The 22,672-nt window shown below is 38.7% G+C and overlaps 1 protein-coding gene across 3 annotated transcripts in view; it reads left to right on the forward strand.

Moving 5' to 3' along the window:
• Positions 1-22,672, forward strand: part of LOC128519395 (cytoplasmic dynein 1 intermediate chain 1) — a 70,797-nt gene that overhangs the window by 17,856 nt on the left and 30,269 nt on the right. For 2 of the 3 annotated variants that reach the window (XM_053493114.1, XM_053493113.1), the window contains exons 5-9: positions 2,252-2,311; positions 3,906-4,021; positions 16,662-16,754; positions 19,307-19,469; positions 19,823-19,922. In XM_053493114.1, coding sequence (XP_053349089.1) covers positions 2,252-2,311; positions 3,906-4,021; positions 16,662-16,754; positions 19,307-19,469; positions 19,823-19,922 — 532 coding nt within the window. The remainder of the gene's footprint in view (positions 1-2,251; positions 2,312-3,905; positions 4,022-16,661; positions 16,755-19,306; positions 19,470-19,822; positions 19,923-22,672) is intronic. The other variant, XM_053493115.1, reaches the window with a different exon arrangement.

Consider the following 22,672-nt stretch of genomic DNA (forward strand, 5'->3'; position numbering starts at 1 on the left):
GAAAAAAAAAAAAACAGCAGTTCTGTGTGTTTCCCCAAGGTGACATACACCTGATGCCTGCTGTTGACTGCCGCAAACCTTGACTTCACAATTTCTTTTGCATGGATAGACTGGAGCCATTTAAAATAACGTGAATGACAATCCAGTCTCATCCCATAGTGCGTGTGTTTGACACTTCCTTTTGACTGGGCTTCTTGGAGTGAAGGAATAATCAGCATGCTCATGACTTGTACTGAAGGTTACTCAGAAGTTTAGAAGGTCACCACTCTGCTTTGACAACTTGTGTCCCTGTAGAGCCTTTGTCTAGTGCAGTCATTGACTAAAATGGCCTCAAGGACATTGAGATGCTGCTTAATTAGAGCTGAAGAAATAAACCACAAAACACTGTAACTAAGAACGGATAAAAGATACAAACACAAAGCATCTTAAAAGAATTTTGGAATATAGGAAGATCTTTAAGCAAAGATACACTAAGAGGACATGAGCAGCAAGCAAGTCTTTAGTCTTCTTCTGGCAGAAAAATAGCGAATGCTAACCCTAGGTATCCTTTAAAGCTACTCTGGTGGTTTTTATGGTCTGTTGTTATTACTCTAACTTCCAATGTATTACTGAAAGAATCCCATAGCTGCAACATCAATGAGCTTTGCTGGCTACGTAGCTAGCATTTTGCATTGTAGCTGGTATCTAGCTTTCTGACTAGCAAAAAAAAAAAAAGTCATTGCTGATTATGTGAAATCTTTAAAACACTTAAGTCTAATAGCAATAAATTCATGTTTATTTTGAGCATACAAAAGCATTAATAAAAATTTTTTTTTTACATTTACATATAAATCAGTGACGCAAATACATCTTTCAGAAATTCTGTATAGGAAGCGCTCATGCTTGTATAGAGCTGTTTTCATATATGAAACTTTGCATTCATATATGTGCTAAATATCTGTATATTTCTTTTTGTTCATCTTTCAGGAATGGCATAGAAGTCTTTATAATTTGTGTCCTTTTTTTGCATAAATGCTTACTTTTTTTTTGTTTGCAAACTCATATTCATCTACCATAGCACAGCACTGTCCAGATGCCTGTAGATGTACATTATAATAATACTGTCTACTTATATTTATTTTACCCTTGCAGTCATGATTAGGTTAATATACAGTATGTGATTACTCCTTCATGTACTGTGCATCTTTTATAAACTGCAGTGTACATGTACCTGTATACCCTTCTTTGCAATGAGTGGGATTTGGTGATGGAGTACACATTTTCTGTCAGTAGTCACTGTATTTTTGTTTAGTGCCAGAATTGTAATTTTATAAATCACAAATCCATATTCAAAAGGAGACCTCAGTAACCAGCAGTTCAATAAATAACTATAATAATGAATGAATCAATAATGAATGCTCACACAGTCTAAAGATATTCAGATTAAGCTGATTGGTGTTTCCAAATTCCTTGTAGTGTGTAAGCAAGTGGGCTTGTGTGCCCTGTGATGGATTGGTACACCTTCCAGTTTGTATGCCTCATAGTGCCCCAAGTCCCTTGGGATTTGCTCCACACCTCCCAAGACCAAGATAAATGGATATAGAATACATTAAATTTTATGACAAAAAAACAGTACATTATTATTTTTTAAAAACAGAAAGCGTTTCTTTCTTTCTTTCGGGTTTTTTGCGAAAAATTGAATACAGTATTATTAATAATGATAATAATAATAATAATAATAATAATAATTATTATTATTATAAGGCCTACAATAAAATGTCTAATATCTCGGTGTAAATGATTATTAAAAGAGGATTAAATACTCTGGTCAGCGCAGACATAGTCACAGTTTGGTCAGCAGTTAAAAATATTAGCCATGTGGAGTCTATAATGCACAGTTTCTATAATGCACATCAGAAAAGCAATTTGTAAAATGTACTACACCAAATATGTAGAGTGTCATGTTTCTTACAGTTTATCCGAGTGACTGTGCATCTCTTTCATCAGTACTTGCAGTTCTGATTTTGTAGAATACAGTCTCTGTTGCAGATTTACAAATCACACTATGGATTTGTGGTTTAAAAATGACAGCCTAATTGTGGATTATTTTTCACAGGAGAATAATTTGATATTCCTGTGACTCTCAGTTTTGTGGACCTGCATGTTGTGCGACTTTGTGCTTAGTGTGATGGTGTGTAATAGTAGTGAGGCTAATCGTGCATGTTTTCTCCCTCTTTGGTTCCTGTGCGGCGCCCCCTGCTGCTCACTCCAGGACCCTGCAGTGGGACACTGACCCCTCTGTTCTCCAGCTGCAGGCTGATTCTGAGCTCGGGTATTTCCTCCCTCCTCTTTCTTTTTGCTGTTCCTTATCCACAATAGTTTTTTCCCCCTTGTTTATTCTCTCTTTTTTCTGTGCTTGTTTTTTTGTATTTTTCAGTGCTCAATGCTGTGTCTCTCAATCTTTCCCTGTCTGGCCTTTTATTTACCTTCCTTTGTCTGTCACTTACTTGGTCCTCCCACTCTCATTCTCTTTCTTTTTAAGTTTGTCGGGCTTAAATGCTTTCAGCTGGTTACTTTCCAGCTGTTTGCCAGAGGCTGTGTATGACATTGATTGATCTACCCTAACCAGTACAGGTGCAGAAAGCTTTTTGTTTTTAATTTTTTTTTTCATTTTGTCATATTTGTATGTTTACAACACATTTACAAGTCTCCTCTTGAGAGTGATTTATTTTAAAATGCAACCAAATTTGTCAATAAATTAATTTCCTTATGCCATAGTTTTTAGCTGGGATGCATCAACACCATGCTTTTTAGTTGTGTATATATATATATATATATATATATATATATATATATATATATATATATATAATGCTTTTAAATAATATATAATGCTTTTCTGTACTTAATGTTTAGCAATTAGGCATCATGGGAATGGAAAGTTTTATTTAGCTGTGTTTATGGCTTCCCTAGTTTGCATAGTGGCCGTTACAAACTAAACATCTTTATGGTCATGCTCTTACCCATACAAACTACTAGGCTTGTGCTTTATAATTTTAGCTAGTTGAAGTACATTAGCACTTTTTGAGATCGAAAAAGGATAGGTTTTGCTTCACTTTTGAAAAAGCACTTTTGTACCGCTCCAAAGTATGTTTCATTGTCTTCATTGTGTTGGGATTTCTCATTGTCAGTGACTGATCATGAAGAACAATATACTGGGAACAAGCTGTTATTTTCACTCACCTAGAGTTGCCTGTAGGCATTTTTTTTTGTTTTTTTGCCGCCATTGGCTGCTGACATGTGCTGCTTGCAATTAACTGTTCATGATGTGTTTTATGTTTAAGATGTTATGGCTTTGGCATGAAGCACACCCTGACTTGAGAACAATGTGTAGACAATATGTCTTTTCACCTCTATGTTTATGAATACCTTTATGTGTGTGTCTGTGCAATCCGTGGCACCTTGTGCTCATTTTTAATGACCATCATCGCTAATATTGCTTCGCACACTAAATTGAGCCGTATTTTTTTCTCTATATATGGTACAGTTTATGAGGTCTTCTTAATATTTTACAGAGCAGAGTTTGCTACCGGCTTTGATTGCCATCATTAAAAGTTAAATATTTCCAAACCACTGTAATTTCATGTTTTCTGTTTATTAGGGTGACAGTGTACACTATGTTTATGTAAAACAGTATCACGAGGTATTGTTTTTTTGGTATCAGGGCTTTTTTCATAAATAGGTGAATAGAGTAGATGAATACAGTACCAAACTTATATACAGTGCTGTAAATGTCAATATAAGTAGTGATGCATCCCTAGTATTTAGTTTTCAATATAAATATGAGATCAAATTGGAGAAATTGATCCGACAGTAAATGTGTTTTATGTATGTGGATGTGTTTTTGTGTCTATGTGTGTTCACAGGCGCAGGATGCACAGATTAGGAGCTTCCAAGATAACCCAGGTGGATTTCTTACCCAAAGAGGTGGTTTCCTACTCTAAAGAGACACAGACTCCTCTAGCAGCACATCAGTCAGAAGGTACTCACTGACATTTTGCAAATCTGCTAGCTGCAACATGCATCACTGTTATTACTAGTCATAGCAGTCCACCAGTCTGTGGATTATTAGCGATGTTTTATTTTGACATCAACTGCTATTACGGAAAAAAAATAATAAAACTACTATAGGCCGTTTCACCCTGTCACCTCTCTTTAAGCTACTGTATATCACCCTGTGATTCTTTTGGATACACATGAAACATATTTTTATGTTAAGACAATCTTGTGTCTCCTTTTTTTATTTTAAATGAAAAGTGTCTGCCCAGGGAAGTGCTTTGATTTTCATAACTGTCAGATGCGCTGTCATTTCGGCTGTCTGGGTTCATTCGGGAGCTTGAACCTAGATGGATTAAGATTCATTTGACCAGCAGTGGCCTCCATTTCCTGAGAGAAAAGCCAGGGGAATGACTCTTTGAAAAGAGATGCCTGCCCATCAGTGGCTCTGCCTGGAATACAGAACAGTAAGGGCATTGAGAGGGCTGTTAAGTGGATGCAGACTGGGGTAATTTAAGATGTCTTCTATCATCAGAACATCACCTGAAATTGTGCCGGCCTCGCTGAGGAGGGCCACTGGTTTACTTGTACATCTTGCAGAGATCATCTCTTTTACTGTATATCAGTTAAGGTGCTCAGTAACTTCAAGGCTTTTGTATTATATAGCGTGTAGCAAATAGAAATTGTGGTGAAGTGCCTTATCAAATCCAATTTGATGTTTTTTTTTTTTTTATTATTTACAATAGTGGATTTGATGTGTTATTAGTTAAGACAAATCTTCCACTTACTTCATTTGTATACAGTACATAATAAAGAAGCTAGGATTTGACCATCAATTTTCCAGTACTCGATCCTGATGTAATCATACTTTTTCCTTAACACACACTTCAATTATACATCTAAACCAAATCATATTTCAAGCATTATATTTCAATTGTTTTTTCCAATTTATGACCTGGTTATAACGAAGCATGCATACAGCTCAACTAATTTGATTGCATCCTCCAGACTCGGGAGCCAGGCCTGGTATAAAACACAGATGTTTTTTTTTTTTTTTTTAAGTTCTTTAAACAGCTCCATATGGATGGTACCCCTTAACAAGCTTCGGCTGAGTTTTTTTCTTTTTTGCATACCATTGTTGGTAGATATAATGCAAAGGCATGTAGTTTTACTCTTGTGCTTGTACTTTCTCATTCCTTCTACACTGTAATGGGCGATTCATTAAGCAATGCATGTTAAAATGGAGTTTTGCCAAAACTAGCGCTGTCTTCTCCTCCTTTCCCTCAGACTCTTCCCGCTTCCTTTTTTCCCATCATGTCTTTTGTACTAGATTCCCCACCATCTTCTCATGGCTCCTTGATCCCTGCATTGGCAACAGCTGCTTGCCATGTGATTGGAGACTTCCTGTCATTATAATTGATGTGTTTTTATTCTTTCCACTTCCTTGAAGCCTGATCAGAATTAAAATTGCTGGTGGAATTTCCTGTCAGGGCGAGCCATTTATTCAGCAAGTGCAACCGCTGACAAGACTTTGATTGGCCACTGCCATTACTGATGTTCATGATCAGTGCAGTTTGTTTGTTTTTACCTCCTCCTCTTATCTGCTTTCGTCTGGATGCAGTGTTGGCTCGGGAGTAGAGTCTGCCACCTGGCGAGAGCTACATGACTGTCAGCAGGTGACCCTGACTCAGAAAAAAAAAGAAGAACAAGAAGGTGGAGTGTATATGGGAGGAAGAGAATGAGTGTGAGAGAGAGAGAGGTTGATGTGTCATGTCACCCCCTGCTTGTACTCTATTTGTTCAGGCCATTCAACTTATTGTTGAACCTAAACAGATCCTATATGTGTCGGGCGGCAGCAGCTCCTCTTTTTTTTTTCTGGCAAATTCTAGTTAAAGCCAGGTGCTATAATACCCGGAGATGTTGGCGTTCAGATTTATTAATTACAACAATACCTACAGTGACAGTTGTGTAAAGCAGAGTTCGTTTTCTGCTTGCCAAGATCATCTGTGTATGTTTGAAGTTTTCCCAAAGGCAGTGTTGGGGATTAGCCAAGTTATGTGCTGTTGAAATGTTGATTTCTGCTTAGCTTTTGGTCCTGGAACTCAGCAAATTGACATCATAATTCATGGAAGATGCTTTATATTCTCTGTTTTCCTACTGTTATCTAAAGTTGTGTTTTTGTATGAGTAATAGGTTCTATATATTAACTATAGTTAAGTAGTAAAAGCCCACACAGATTGTTAGCAACTTCCACCAGAGTTGGAGTTTTTCAAACCTCTTCATTTGGATGGCTTGACATTCCAACTTTTTTTTTTGTGTGCCAAATTGTTTGCACGTGCAAGCTTTACTCAATTGGTCAGGACTTTGGTAGGGTGTGTTTAGATGTTGTTGATTGTTTAACTTTGGTTGATCATGCATATTTTTTGGTCATCATTTTTTTTCGTTCTCCTTATGGGTCACCACAGTTAAATGTTTATGATCTGTTCGTTAGATTCGGCACAGGTTTTTACATTGTATGCGCTTGCTGATACAACCCTGGCATTTGTTCCTGGCTTGGCAACGGCAAGCTGTATATGCGAACCAGGCCAGGCAAGAAGCCTCCTACTATTCCACCAGTTCTTTTAAGCCTGTACCAGTGCCTCTGCCTATACCTCTATAGATTAATATTATGTAGTAAATAAAAGTATATTTAATTGGTAAGTCCCAGTAAATAATATATCGGTGTTTCCATTAGCAGTAAACTGAACCATGGGTTGCTTTGACAAACACCTTAATTATGCAGTAATAAAAAAACTTGGAACACTAAAGTAAAATAAACAGACTGCAGCAGCTACAGTAGTACGGGGCTACAGATTTGCAGCATTGTGACCAAGGAGAATGATGATAACTTGATGAGACTGTTGTACTGCTATTCTTAGTGAATGTGCAACTAAACAGTTGGGCCGCCTATATCAGTGTGGATGCATTTATTTCTGACTATGCAAATATCACCTGGTTGCAAAAAAGATTGGATTGCATCATCAACATGCCTGATATATAGTATAATACTATATTGTGGTGGTTTTACATTATGCTAGCCTTTTAAAGAATTTTTTTTTTGTCATAAGTCTCATATTTTGTATATGAAGAAATTTCCGACCGGGATCAAAGTCGAACACATTATAGAACAATGAACAAAACAATAGTTGTTGAAAATATCATAAATCTTTAACTGTGCATTTTAAATAATATTCCAGGTATTGTTAACTGTTCGTGTACAACCATCCAAAATATTTATCGAAATCTGACCTGTCATATCGAGGACCAGCAGCGGTTACAAACAATTATTTAGTTTAAAGTGGTTGCTGAAAGAAAAAAAAAAACAAGACCACAAAAACTCCTCAGAGTGTTCTTGGGGGTTTGACCCATCTGAACTTTTGACTTGAGCTAAGGCTGTTGCATCACACAGCGTTTGCACGTGACTTTAATTATCTAATGAAATAACGTTTTATTTCCGCCACATCATTATTGTAATGATTATGAGTGGTGTTAGCTGTGAGCAGGTTCCTGTGTGCTGGTAGGTCAGAGATAAATCACTGCTTAGTATGCATTGTCTACAGTGAATCAGATTAACCACCAGTCACTGGCAATATAAACATGGATTTAGCACTTACTGCCGATTATGATTATCATGAAGAGCAGGTTTATCATTGCTGAAGATGTTGTAGAGGCAGAGACATAGTTAATATTAATAGATAGACAGAACATAAAAAGGTTATTCATACATTTTTTCCCTTTGCTATATTTGTATAGTGTTTTAAATGATCTTCTATTTAAATTTGCCATCTTTAAATGAGGTGAGTCTTATTAACTGAATAAGTTTTTTTTGCTTTTATGAAATAGCTGAGGTTTCTTTTAAAGATTTCCACATGGATTTTCTAAACTCGTGTTTTTTTTAAACAGTTAAGTGGCCAGATCACCAAAGCATGGCCAAAACCAGTGGACCTTGGCATTGTGGGTAAACCAGAATGCTGACATTGTGTTACGAGTCTCTCCATCAGATATCAGTGATAAGTATCATTGATTCTACTCAAAGATTTCTCTGAAAAGAATCGTTTCAGCTGAGCAAGGATGTGTCGAGCCTCACTAAATCTGGCACCGGCTCGGGATGAAAAGCGCGCCGCCGTACTGTAGCTAAGTCTGGGTTTCCGAAATGAGACTCGGTCTTAAAGAACCCTTCAATGAGCCGTGCTGGAAACATGGCCGAGGAGCTGCCGTTCTGTGTGCAGGGGGATGCCTGTTGTGATAACGTAGCTGTAATTACTGTTAGTGAACCGCAAACGGCTCTTAGTCAGTCTTACAGTTTTTGCATTTCCCCACCCTGGAATTCAGCACAAATAAGGTTAAGGGTTCACACGGTCATGGAAGCTATTTTTTTCTTTGTTAATCTTAGTGTGTGGTGTGTTTGTGGTGTGTGTGTGTGTGTATGTGTGTCTGTGTGTGTGTTTGCTGGCATATTTCTGGATCATTAGTTGTAAGGTCTCCACTGGGAGTATGTATAATTCACAGACAGTTTAAATAAAAAAAAAAAAAAACATTTTACCCCCCTGCACTTCTGTTTTAACTGGTGGTGGGCCTTAATGTTTCCTAATTACCAGCAAACTGAGTTTGAACTAGTTAGTCTGTAAAGCATTATAGAATGTTGACCGAGGGCATGTCATGCCTCATAATAAAGCAGTTAAGAAATGAAATAGTAAACGATAAAATGCAAATGGACACGCATTCATTTGGTGCTTCTATAATATATCTAAATGGATAATGATCAGACTGAGGCTAAATCTGAATTTCCATAAGCATGGCAGTAGTTGCAACCAACAAATACAAGAAGCTCAAAAATCTGTTTCATCTCCAAAGGTGCTGAATCCAGGTGTTACAGGATGATCATTCCTTAGCTCTTCTGCGTGGCTGTCATAGAGGCTCAGCCAGCAACGCAGTATTGACCCTGGCTCATGGTTTTCTGGGACCGCAGCTGAGCCATGCACCCAGGTCACATATGGAAGTGTTTGGTGCTGCTGTGTTGTTTCAGCTCTCTCATGCGAGAGAAAAGCTTTGGGTGTCAGCATTCACAAAACTAAAGGTTAGCGCCAAAATTCCCCCTTTCATGCTCGCAGCCTGTTTCTCCTCCCAGAGCTCAGTCTGTAGGTGCAGGACAAGTCATATTGAATTTAGATGCTGTTACGTTTACGTTCTTTTTGATCCATATTGGCAGAATTAATTGGTGACATCAGAGCCTGCAGTTCCTTACCTCCATGCTCCGCAGTGTATCCAGTTAGAGTGCGAATTACATTCACGGCTCCGGTTTCTTGGCAAATAGAAACCCTAAATGGTCCGGATTGAAATAGGATGCCAGTCAAATCCGAGTGAACAAAAAATTATATCAGATGAAATGATGTGTTTCACAGTCTGTGGAGCGTGCCAAGTGGGACCCAGATGCAATTTTTTTTTCATAGCACCACATATAATAAGATACATGAAACTGTTCTCTGCTAAGAAAAGCAGCTGCTGTCCACTGAGCATCTGTAATAATTTTTGCCATCTGATGTGTGTTGGAAATCGAATGGAATATGTTTTCATTCCTTAGAATAGTTGCCCTTTTTCCATGTACCGAATTGAACTTTTAAGTTTCCATGGTCTTTGTGGAGTCCCTCCAGGATTAATGTCGACTTCTTCTTTTATTTAACGTCACTCATACTTACTGTATGTCTACAAAGCAATATCAGATCACCAAGCAGTTTGATTGGACTACAGATCTAAAATATTTCAAGCATTCCTCTGAAAACCTCTTGTCCTTCAACAGAAGGAAAATTGTCCTGGATAGAGTAACACCAGAAATAACTTGATTTTCTGTACACATGAACTGCACATATCTATAAAAGATACACTACCACACATGACCATCAGGGAGCACTCTTAGCACACGGGACATCCGCTGCTAGTTCCGAAGCAAGAATTAGAAGACAAGAGGGAATAATGCATTAAAGGGATTTCTTTGTTGCGTTTTTATTTGTAAATTTTGAAACCCTAAATACTTTGTCACCTATGACTTGTATGAAATGTAAAACCTTCTGAGATGATAAATGAAAATATACTGGGTTTATTTTCACAAGGGACCAGGCATGGATAATACATGTGAAAAATGTCTCTCTCTTTTTTTTAGTCTTAATCAAAACACACATCCCTGTAGACACATTTTGTGTGCCGTACTGTTCGATATATCATCACTTCACCCATTTACCAAAACCCTTAATGAAACTGTCCTTTCTTATGCGACTTGGTGAAAAGTGAGTTCAGCTCATTGCCCTGGTTGAGTGGCTCACTTTGACAGGCCAGTGTTTGGAAAGTTTGAAGTCATGAGGTTTAATCATGCTCTGCGGCCAGCCTGTGCATGGCGTGGCATGATGGCTCTCTTAAAGATGTGGTTCTGGGAGCACGCCAGCTTCACTGGCACCACGGTTTCAGGCCGCAGAACCGACGCAGCTTAGAGCCTCGGTAGTTCAAAGTCAAAAAGCTGCGCAATAGGAGAAGCTTAGTGTGGAGCTCAAAGTTTGTGTTTACCGTCATGGTGGTGTATTTAGAACATTCATTTTTAAAAGAAAAAAAAATCTCTCTCTCTCTCTCTCTTTTGAATCTTCGATTTATTTAAACATTTTTGTCTGATCCTTAAATAAATGCTTTGGGTTGGTTGAGGTTATTTCTAAAATACAAGCTATCACTCTAAACCTAGACAGTTTCAGTAGTTTTTGTTTTGTATTAGATTATGTGGTTTTAGGTTAAGAAGTGTAATTGCACTGAAATGTTTAGCTACCTTGACTTGTGTAAGAAATGAAGAAATATGATTGACTTAAAAGAAATTGTGTCATAATTATCTGTTAAAGAAATGTTAGGAAAAGTTTTAATTTTTTTAAGCCACTATTAGCAGTGAGATTTCAATACAGAAAGAAATATTGTTGGATTAAATATTTTGTTATATTTTTTTAAGTCAGTGAAATTTAGTGCTGTAGATATATAAATTATTTGCACATTAATGGGTTTCATGTAGTAGCGTTAGGCGATATGAAAAAAATAATATCAATACTTTATATTAAACTGCTAACAAAAGAGCAGTGATACATTCAAAAAAATGTAAAAATTATATTTATAATATGCATACGAAATGTATTTTAAACGATTAGCCTACTTTTTGTGAAAAATAGTTCTAAACTTTGAACTTTTTTTCTGAAAAAAAATTGCAAATTAAATCTATTTGTTTCTATTTCAATTTAATTTAAAATAATTAGTTAAAAACATTTATTTACATTTAAAAAAAACATTCAAACAACTATATTTCAGAAAATTGTCCTGTGATGTAATTTATGACGGTAACAATATCATGTTATAATGTAGGCGAGTTCTACTGTGTAGTTTTTTAAAACCAGTAAAGACAAGTGAATGCAAAAATTATGGTCTATATTTTATGTAAAATGCTATGTTGCCATACCAATACACACTTAAGACTACTAGCTATTATTTAACTTTTTTTATTGAATCATATAGGTAAACATATATATTTTTTAAATTATGATATTTTAAAACTAAAAACTAAAATCCCAACATTCCATATAGTTTAGTCTGGAATTGCCCACATTGTATATTAAAATAATGAGAGCTTTCAAATGCTGATTGTAATTAATCTAATGTCAAACCTGCTTTTTCAGCTCACTTGTGTTTTTTTTTTTTCTTCCTCTCCAAATCAGACAAGGCCTGAAAAATCCCTCAATCTGGATCATTTCCTGCAAGCGTTAGTGGAGGTTCGGAGTAGTTATCTGTGTTCAAAGTGACTCGTTTGTTTATCTCTGTTGCTCTGAATATTTCCAGACCCTAGAGCACTGACTCGGAGGGAGAGGCAGATTTGTGCCAGGAGATAAAGGTTTGATAGCGCTGCTATAAAAGGCACAGCGGGTTTGATCTGAGACGTTTGTCATGATGACAAATGAAAATAAGGATGCAGAATGGCACTGAGAGGCCAAGCCCGAAATCTGTGCTTTCCAGTAAATAGTTTTCAAAAGTGCTGAGGTTCTAAAGAACTTTCAAAAAGGGCAGATATGAAGCAGAATGATTTGGACACATTATTTGATAGTTTTTTTTATTTTTTATTATTTGCTATTTGTCTTTGGTTAATTTTGAAATACTCATTGTAATTATTATGATTTGTTTTGTTCTGTGTTTACTGCTTGTCATAAAATATTTTTATCACTTCATTTACTTGATAATTAAATTTCCATAATTAACTGTATTGTGCATTTTTAACCCTTAAAACCTTACCGAGATGTAAACTGTGTTTTTATAGTATGAAGCCTTACAACATGTCAGCATTTTGGCAGAATTCTTGATTTTGCATTATGTGCGATCTACAAAATACAGTATGTTTCTCAGAATGTATATAAACCTCCTGTGCTATAGCCTAGAAAAGTAAATGCTTTTATTGCTCTAATTCCGCAATTCAGTTTGATGCCTAATAGCTTGATAGTAAGCCATTTGATCTTTTACATATTTGATCTTTTAAGTTAGTAGATCAATCAAAGTAACCATCAGTCCCAGTTCGACAGTTTAGATGGTGGCTACGCGTCTGTGTATGAACGTGAGAGGGGGCACAGGGCACTTTTAGCCCACGAGTGCACAGCTGCAGGAGGCCTGAGGGGGAAGAGTGGCTCTGAGTCAATTAAAGGCTTGCCTTCTTTCTCTGAGCTCAGCATATCTATTCCTCACTCTATAGTGCCCATTTGATGAGCACGGCCCGGAGAGAGGAAGCATGCTTTCCCCCACTGCTTGACTTCAGAAAGTCTGACAGTCTCACATGGAGTCTTATTTGAAATGTGAGGAAAAGAGAGGGATCTTTTGTTGTCTAGAAGTGGATGAGTCATGGTGCAGAGACTGCAGCACGACCATCAGCATGCTTAGCAGGAAGTGCTGAGGTAATGTTAAGAAGTGAATTAATAAACTCTGGATGCTGCCATTTTAATGCTTATGGTTCATTCTTGGTCAGCAGTAGCTTAAATTTCATCAGGAATGCATTCAGATGTTGTTATTATTATAATTATTATCATTATTTAATTATTTTTTAAGTTGTGCAAGCAGTTCTCAGGTGTTCATGAGCTCTTCTAGGAGTATTTAGAAGCTTGATTTAACTTTGTGTTCTGTGCATTGATAGTGTTTATGTCATGCTTGGGGTGGCGTGCCAGTGCCACATTAGAGACTTCTTTCATATCCGCATTGCTGCCGCCTCCTCCTCTGCTCTCTGCTCTCTGCCTTTTTTGTGGTCTGTAGGCTGCTTGACACCCAACGTCTGAGGCGCAAATTGTGACTGTGTGTCTGTGTTGGCTCACAACGGAGAAGATATGCAGTACATGGTTCATAGCCAGAACCAGGGTCTTCCCCCTCTTTTGCCATCTCTCACACCCCCACACGGAAATACCCCTCATGCTCCTTCTATTCCATTTTTCTCTGTGCGGAGAAGTAGGCCTGGTGAGGAACACCAGCCTCCCCCTTCTTGGCACTGCACATTAGAAGGAAAACTCCCCGCTTGTCAGATGAGGGGGAATTTTTTTGATTGTGTAATGAGCTCCATATCCCAAATGGGAGGCCTGGAGTTGCACAGCTTGGCCCAATAAAAGGCTGGATGAAAAGCTGGGTTGCATCCTCCTGCCGTTTAATGGATAGGATCCCATCCTGTGCGTGTATTTTTTTTTCCACTACCTGTGCCGCTTTGCACCATACCTTTCGACTTTTATAAAAGTGCTTCATGTCAACTTCGATCTATCAGCAACAGTACAGGCACCAGCCCTTATGCTGGATGTCGTCCAATTCACACAGACAAAATGCCAAGCTTAATATTCCCACTGTCACACTAAGACATTTCTTCTTTCACCTTTAATGAGAGATGTGAAGGGTAAAATCTTTGATATTCTAGTACCTGTTAAAATATTGCGCTATGATCTTTTATTCCTGGAATGATTACATATGCTCACCTATGTATAATCACTCGGTACGTACACCTCTGGTTGATAGTGGATATATGGATAAAGAAAGTGATCACGCAGCGTACTGTCAGCGGACTGATGGCCATCATAATCATCATGTCTGGTTGAATGATACATAGGCAAGCTGAGCTACTGGCTTAAGATCGTCATCCTCTGAGAACACTGTGCCCCAGTGTGGATTTGAATTGACACTAGCAGCATGAGAAAGCTGAAGAAAGATTGAACAGCTAAGAGATGCGGAGGATGTCATTACCATGCCACATAGGCCCAGAGTTTCATCAAACTGGCAGGCAGGGAGGATAGAGCTTAATACGCTGACCCACAGAGCTGGCTGGTATTACGCGGCAGGTGGAAGGGAAAGTATCTTGTGACTGAAGATTACATGCCCACTGGATAGACTTAGAGTGACTGTGTAAAAGCTCCCCCCTTCTCATTTCTTGTATCTCAGAGAGTTTTGGTTAAAACCCTGACACTCGGGGGGTAGGTATTTCAATATCATTTGAAATGGAATGTAGAGATTAACTACTTTTAAATGCAACTGTTAACACAGTATGGATTTATTTCACTTTTATTTCGCTTCAACTCTTTCGCATATTATGTTTTTCACCCTTATGAATGTCACACAGACAGTCATTTTTAATGTTCTGCAGTCGCTGATTTTTATGATTGGGTCATAAAAATGCATAACTGTAGCTTAGACAGCAAACCACAAGGACTTATGGCATGTCTCTATCACGTTGCTTGTGAACCTCTGGCCTTGCAGCCGCAATCATGAATCAAGACCAGCTTACGTTGTCCCAGTCTCTGTGGTTAGTGATTGTTCTTAGCCTGACCACTTCACGTTGTCCAGCCTCTCAGATTTCTCTTGTTTCCCCTGGACTATACCACATCATCCACCCCCAAAACCTGGTCAATTCAGGTCAGGTTCAGCCCAGATTTCTTGCTGTTCCACAGTGGTCCCTCAGGTTTAAGCCATGCCGTGCTCTTGAAATATCCTCCCTGTTCCCATTCGTACATTATTTCTGTCCGGGCCTGGAAGAACAGTCAGAAAATCCTAGAATGGAGAGAGTGAGTCGTGCTGCTTATGCAAACAGCATCACCTCCGAGCCCAGAAGAGTACAAGAGAAAAACAGATGGAGAAGGGATCTGGTGGAGAAGTGTGGTGTGGTGTAGTGTGGTATGGTCTGGGTTCCTTGGCTGGCTGCCTGTCTGGGCCTGAGGACTCCTCGGTTCCCCGCTGGTCTCTGGCTCAGAGGTCTGGTCACATTCAGCAGCTAAACCACATTTGTCTCAGGCCCAAATTGCACTCACATCACTGATCCACATTCACCAGAATCCTCTTGGGAAGAATCTCAGCACTGATACAGGCTTCTTAAACCTCCCAGTCAATATTTCAATTCACTAAAGCTACCCTGCCAGAAGCCACAGGAGTTTCATGTTTCAGATTATTCACCACCACCTAGATTGCATCCTCTGGTGTTATGGATTCAGGGAATACTTTAGTCTGATTAAGATAGATAAACACAAGGAAAATATTATTGAATGAGATAAAGCTATAAATGCTTTAAATACACCAAGTCTATTATAACAGCAGACATAACCCAGTAGTGTTAGAGTCCAAATTCTTGTAGTTCTGACACTCAATTGTTGAGCAAGCCCTGGGGCGTTTTGTTCCGTCTCAGGGGGTGTGAACACAAACACCCTGGTATTGACCGTATGAGCCATGCCATGTCTGGTGCGATGGGATCACTTCCTCCTCAGAACTGGGCGCCTACTGTCAGCATGACCTATGTCTGTTAACCTCTGCCACACAGGGTCAACAAGAAAACAATCCCACAGAGCCCTGTGTGTGTGTTAGAATGCGGCTGTGACGGCAGGCTCTAATCCACAGGTGTCCAGTGGGTGTTAAGCTACTTGGCGCCTTTAGCATGTGCAGCCGTGGGTCATAGGGGTGGGGAGGGTTAGGAACACACGCCCAGCATGGTGGGTTGCACAGGGGGTTGGGCATGGAAGCAGGTGCCTGTTGGAGATGAGCACCAGGCTGCTTCTTTGGCTAGGGTGATTGGGTTAATTGTGGGGTGAGTCGTCAAGGCCCCGAGGCACAGTGCAGCTGAGGGGGGTCAGGAGAGAGCACAGAGGAGGCACGCCACTCAACAGTCTTGTTTCCGGATGGGTATCTGTACTTCTCCTCCCAGCAGACATCTTGATTTACTCACAGACACACACACACACACACACGTATGGCACACATGGTTATCAGAACTTAGAAGTTTTCTTTTATCTCACTATCTTTGGCTCGAATTTGTTAAAATGCAGCTGTACAAATCCTCATGAAATCCTTTATAAATAAGCAATGTTGATCCAAAACAAGTTGAGACTGTGATTATAATTGGAGGTCATGATTTGTGTGCTGTTACATTAGTGAAGAGTCTGGGCTGTTTGCAAACTTGTACAGGAGATCTGTAAGCGATTAGTGTGAAAGCAGCCAGGGCTTGGGTTCAAGATGGGTCACCGAAGGGGCGGGAGCGAAGCTTTGGCAGATGACACAGATTTTTCTTTGTCTCTATACAGAGGATGAAGAAGAGGATGAAGATAATACAGAACCCAAAGCAGGCCTGGAGTCAGACCAAAAGGAGGATGAAGAGAGCAAGGACACAAAAGAAGGTAAAACGAGGTTGCTTTTTGTATGTACAGTATATGTGAAAATGTTCTTTCTTCATGGAAGGATGAACACACTGAATCGAAGTGGTTCAGGTAATAAGAATAATGTTGCTTGGCAACCAGGAAGCACTGAATGCAGAGCAGCTAGCTAGGGACTGAGTCTATTTTACAGATAAACATTATATCTCTTATGTCGAGGTAAAGGCAGAATGATCATAAAAAAGACAAAACTGTTACGAATAATAAAACGTCCTTAGGTGAGTTGTTTAATTACTAAGAAAGGAGTCTATATCACTCAAATGACGCTGCTAACTGTACTTTCTCGGAATCAAGCATATTGGAAAAAGATGAAAAACTTGAACTCTACTTCTGAAGTTGTAATTACCACAAGAATGGCAAATATTTACAGAATCATATTTACAAAAACTCCAGGATCTTTCCTTCTGTCCCAATAATTCCCTTATTAAAGTAGTAATACATCTTGATTTATATGATATAAACAATATTGCCTCCTGTACTTTTATTCTTTTACCACCTAGATGGGTTTCTCTCATGTCACAGTGTCAGCTCTGGCTCTTCATGATATGGCTATGCAAGGCCTCTGGGGGTGTGCTGTAACGTCTGCCATCAGAACATGGCAGACGTTGCTATGGGTGCTATGGGTTGCAGAGTGGCGCCTCTGTGAATTGGACTTGTTTGACCAACGCATCCCACGAGTACTCGATCAAATTCAAATTCAAATTTTATTTGTCACATACACAGTCATACACAGTACGATATGCAGTGAAATGCTTGGACAACTGCCCGTGACCTTAAAATAGATTAAATTGTGATCTGGGGAGTTTGTAGTTTGGAGGCTGGGTCGGCAGCCTTGCGGTGTTTGCCTGCTGAGCCCCATGCGCAATGGGCTGTGGTGCACTGGTGTTCTAATGCTTTTGCACCGTTGCCTATATTGTCTTTTTTTGGTTTTTGCTGCATTGGCTTTTCTCTAGGATCGGACTAGATGGGCTGGCCTTTGGACCCCGTGGGTATGGGTGAGGGCTGGGTGCCCATGATCCTGTCACCAGTTTACTGGCGTATAGTTGGTGATCAGTGTTGGTCAGTTCACCTGGCTGTAGTCATAATGTTATGGGTGATTGGTGTTTGTGTATAAAATAGATATGGATGTCAACATACAGTAGTAAATTTTTACTAATTTCTCTGTTTAAAAGCAGAGGTGAACTTAATGTAAAAGTAGTGAATAATAATTATACTAATTCCTATTTACCAAGATCTTATTTTAGTGGTATTGTCAGATTCTAACCTGTTCTTTCTAGATGGAGGACATGTTTTCCATTGAGACAACCTCTTCTGTAAACCGCTAGGGTTAAAGGCATTTGCCAAATGCTGTAAATGTAACATAAATTTTTAGTGCAGTTTAGTCTGATTCATCCTGCCGGTGTTAAGAGGGAACAGAAGAAACACAACTTAAATGAATTAAAACATGTTAATCGACATTTCCATACTTAACAAACTGCTAACATTTTTAATGTATGTTTCATCTACATATGCCAGCTTGAGCAGAGTGTCTCACAAGTTAGGAATCTCTTAGTCACCAAGCAGGCCCATTGGAGCGTTGCGTGGCTATTCGCGTGTGACCCCCGCCGCCGTATCAGATACCAATCTCTGTGGTCAGGGGTCCCGCTTATCAGCTCTCAGCATTGTGGGTCAAACCCGATTCAAAATTAATGTCACTTGACCCCAGCAAGTGGACTTCAAAGGCTGCACAGAGTGCATTCTTTGTACGTGTGTATTGAGTAAATAAGTGTAGCAGGCTAAGGAGAGGCCTTGTCGGGGCTGTGCTGCGAGAGCGCATGGGTGCTTTGACTCCGCTGGGACTTTGATCAGGCTTTCGTCTTCCTTATGAGTCGTCAAAAAAGAGAGCCATGAGAATCAAGTGGTCCAAGATCAAAGTGGAGGGCCTCTAATGGTCTGGGAGAAAATGGAGGAACCCAATAACATCAAAAAAAAAAAAGGGAGAAAAGTGACCACATAGTCATTATGGAGAAATGGGCTAGGGGATTTTGGATGTGCGTTGATAAATTTATTTCCTTATTCACTTATTTGCGTGTGCTTATTTCTGTTCTTTGTGGTTCTTTCTGTAGGATGTTATGTTTGGCGTATCTGCGTAACCAACAAGACTGCACTTACTGTACTGTAATGCAGGTGTTATTTAAGATTCAGCTCTTGTTATTACATATATCTTATTGTTTTTTTTATATATCTTATTGTTTTATATTTAATATTTGTGCTCTGATTTCTATAGTCTAAATTTGTTTATTTTGTTAAGAAAGCTATAAACACCAATTTCTATATCCGTGTCTCTCTAATTTGTGTAAATGCATTGCCTTTCCTGTTTATTTACACTGAAACTCTGTTTATTTTGCATGTGCATTTGTAAACACACACACACACACACACACACACATATATATATATATATATATATATATATATATATATGTACATACATACAGTATGCAAATATACAATGTGTGTGTGTGTGTGTGTGTTAGGCCACCCACGGGAGCTGACAGAAGAGGAGAAGCAGCAGGTTCTGCACTCTGAGGAGTTCGTGATCTTCTTTGACCGCAGCATTCGTGTGATGGAGCGAGCTCTTGCTGAAGACTCCAACATCTTTTTTGATTACAGTGGACGAGATCTCGAGGATAAAGAAGGGTAAAGCAGGGCGTGTATGTGCATTCATGTGTTCGCAAGTGCGTGTGTGTGTAACCGATGACTCATCAGTGTGGACCCTTGCATTGTGCTTCTGTTTTCTTCAAAGAAACGCTCTTATTCATGTACAGCCTTTTATTCACTTTGAATGATAATTCCAAACATGAGCTCTTAAGAATGCGTTTGCAGATAGCACATTAAATTGCACGCTGAGCTTTGGGGGTACTTCAAATTCCCGGTTATTATGTGGTATGGAACTGTAGATTTTGAAATTAGTGAAATTTTCTAGTGGAGGTGGCTTTTCGGATGAACTAGTTACATGTCTATCATTCTCGCTATCTCTCTTTCCGTCACAGAGACCTGCAGGGAGGGTCAATTCTGTCCTTTAATCGTCTGTTCTACGATGAGCACTGGTCTAAGCATCGGGTCATCACCTGTCTGGATTGGTCCCCTCAGGTAGACTCCCCTCACCCTCTGACCTATCATACCTGTCAGCACTTTTTCATTTCATCTAACAGGGGCATCTTCCCTCTCATCTGCACATGCTCCTGCTTTCATTTTATTGACTGATTTTACTATGCCGTATTACCATTTTTTCTTTGCTTAACTAAATTTTATAGTGTCTTTCTACCTGATCTTCTCTAGTGGACGTGTGATAATCACAGACAAGTAGTTTGACATGTTTCTCTGTACTGGGGAAAAAAAAAGCATTAATTATACTGGAAGTCGCTTCGTTTTGTTAAACACTGAAACAAACACAGTTCTCCAGATGTGGACTTACTGGACCGAAATAAAAAAAAATCTGCAGCAGAGCATTTAATGTATGAAAGAAAACAGGCTGAAGCAAGTGCAAAACATGAACCAGCATGGCTTCTGTTACAGATCCTCCATTGCGGTTTATGCAAGCACATGGATTTATGTAAATAATTTAGCTGAAGGCAGCTCTTCAGAGCAGAGAATAGTTAAGTGGCTAAAGACATTAGCTCGGAAGGGGTAGCAAGTTTATAGATTTGTTCATTGTGTTAACATCTCCAGTACGAATAAAGAAAAAATAAATAAAGAAAGAAATCATAGCCTCCACTTAAAGATAAATATGAGTTGCATAAGTACAAAGTTCTTAAAGTTAAAAGTGGTGACATGATGCACCAGTGTGAAATAACTTTAACCTTATTAACTACTGTTTGTTGCTCATTCATTACTTTGTAAAAAAAAAAAAAAAATTTTATGAAACTGAGCCATGTTTTTGCTGAATAATCAATTCATCAATTAATCAATCAATAAAATAAAACTATTACAAATTAATATTATGGGGTAACAAATATATTTTGACATATTAGTCATAATTAATGATAATATGATTCACTTAGGCAATATCACTCTGCTGGATCACCTCTGTGCTACATATACTGTATATCCAGCCAAACAGCACAACCTTAAGCGTAATATTGCTTTTATACAACCTTTTAGCAAACACTTTATTATCAACACATTATTACTTGTTATTTTTATTACATAGTTATTTTGCTCCTGATGATCAACAGTGTGAAAGGAAAGTAGTTTTAACTTCTTACTGGTACTACGTAGCCAAAAGGATGAAAGAATAAAAAATGGACAATAAATCTTGTAAGTCTTGTAAAACTTATTCCACTTTAAAGGATCAGCTCTGTTAACTTTGAGGTTCTGGAGTTGAATCCCAAACAGCGTTAAATGGAAACCTAGTGGTTTGTACAGTCCATTGTCTCACACACCGATGGTGATCAGGGGTTGGAGAGCGATTTGGAATTCAGCCTTGTGTTAGAACCTAGGTAGTTTTGTAGCCGTAAAATAAAAGAAATCTGATAATCCAGATGTGATCCAGAACGACTTAACCTTATCGGGTGTGTTTTCTTGCTAAAAATGCTTCTGTGACTAGTTTTGAATTTGTTTTTTGACAGGTAGTTGCTCTCTCTTCTCAGTAAGGTCGACCGTCAGGCCTACTTTCACGCAGCCTGGACACAGAGTGATACAAACAGTTTAATAAATCCCTTAAAACCCATAGGAGGAGTGGGAGCTCGGGTGGCTAAGGCTCTAGGTTGTACTGTAGGTTAAGGGGAATCTGAGGATCCAGGTTCGAGCCCTGCTATTGGTGGGTTGCCCTACCCTATACTACCTAGCCACTGCACGCAGTGCTGGTACCATGTCTGGATAAAATTGGGAGGGTTGCATCCGGAGGGCCAATGTGTTGGGGATTCCTGGTCCCTCGACAGGAGCAGTCGAAAAACTAACAACAATATAGGAGCCTTTCTGGAATGTGTTAACGGGGAGTCTGCAAACTATGTATTTGGGTTTTTGGATACCTTTTACCTTTGTGACCCAGTTTAAAATTTTTTGCTTAGTTGTGTTTGAGGAAGTTGGTTAAAATGAACTAAAATTCAGTTCATTATATAACCTATTTTGTGCTAAAAAAAAAAAAAAAGATATGTCACTCTATACTGCACAATCCTGAGCTCTATATATGTTTAAAAAAAACAAAACAGGCAAAAAAATAATGGCTAAAATGCTCTAAGCTTTAAGGGGTCTACTTTCCCAGTGGTGACAATGTCCATTATTATCACTCGTGGAATGCTTCTCGTCCTATTAGATGGCTCGGTCGGACTTTAAGACACCAAAGCCCTTAAGAAGGGTATGTGAATTAAAGGGTAAGTAGTAGTCTGGAAAAGAGAGGAGAATATGCTGACAGCTTCAAGTAAATATTCTTAACTGAAGAATTTATAATGGCATTCCTCAAAAAAAAAAAAAAAATCTCATAAACTTTTATTGATCCCCCAACAAGTTCCTTCGTAAAGTTCCCTGAAGTAAACAGGTTGTCTGTTTTTTTCTCAGTACACGGAAATGTGTCGACATGATTGTCTATGGTAATTGTACATTTGTGTGGCAGTCTAGGAAAAAATGTCTGTGGTGGAATCTTGGCAAGCAGCCAGATGAAAAAAATTTAGGTTTTGTCCAAAATTAGGTTTTTCTGCCTATAACATATTTTGACAGCTAACTTTTTTTTTTTTTTAAGCTTGCTTAGGCTTCCTCTAAAGGTCATGTTGGGTACTCAGGCATTTTAACAAGCATGGTGGTAAAAAAATGTTCCTTTCACACAGTGAATACTAGAACACTGCTTATGGTTGAGACAAAAAAATTTGGAAAGCGTGTACTTTTCAGAACTATATTTAGAAGCA

The sequence above is a fragment of the Clarias gariepinus genome, chromosome 3 (genome assembly GCF_024256425.1).
Source record: "Clarias gariepinus isolate MV-2021 ecotype Netherlands chromosome 3, CGAR_prim_01v2, whole genome shotgun sequence".
In the NCBI taxonomy this organism is placed as follows: domain Eukaryota; kingdom Metazoa; phylum Chordata; class Actinopteri; order Siluriformes; family Clariidae; genus Clarias; species Clarias gariepinus.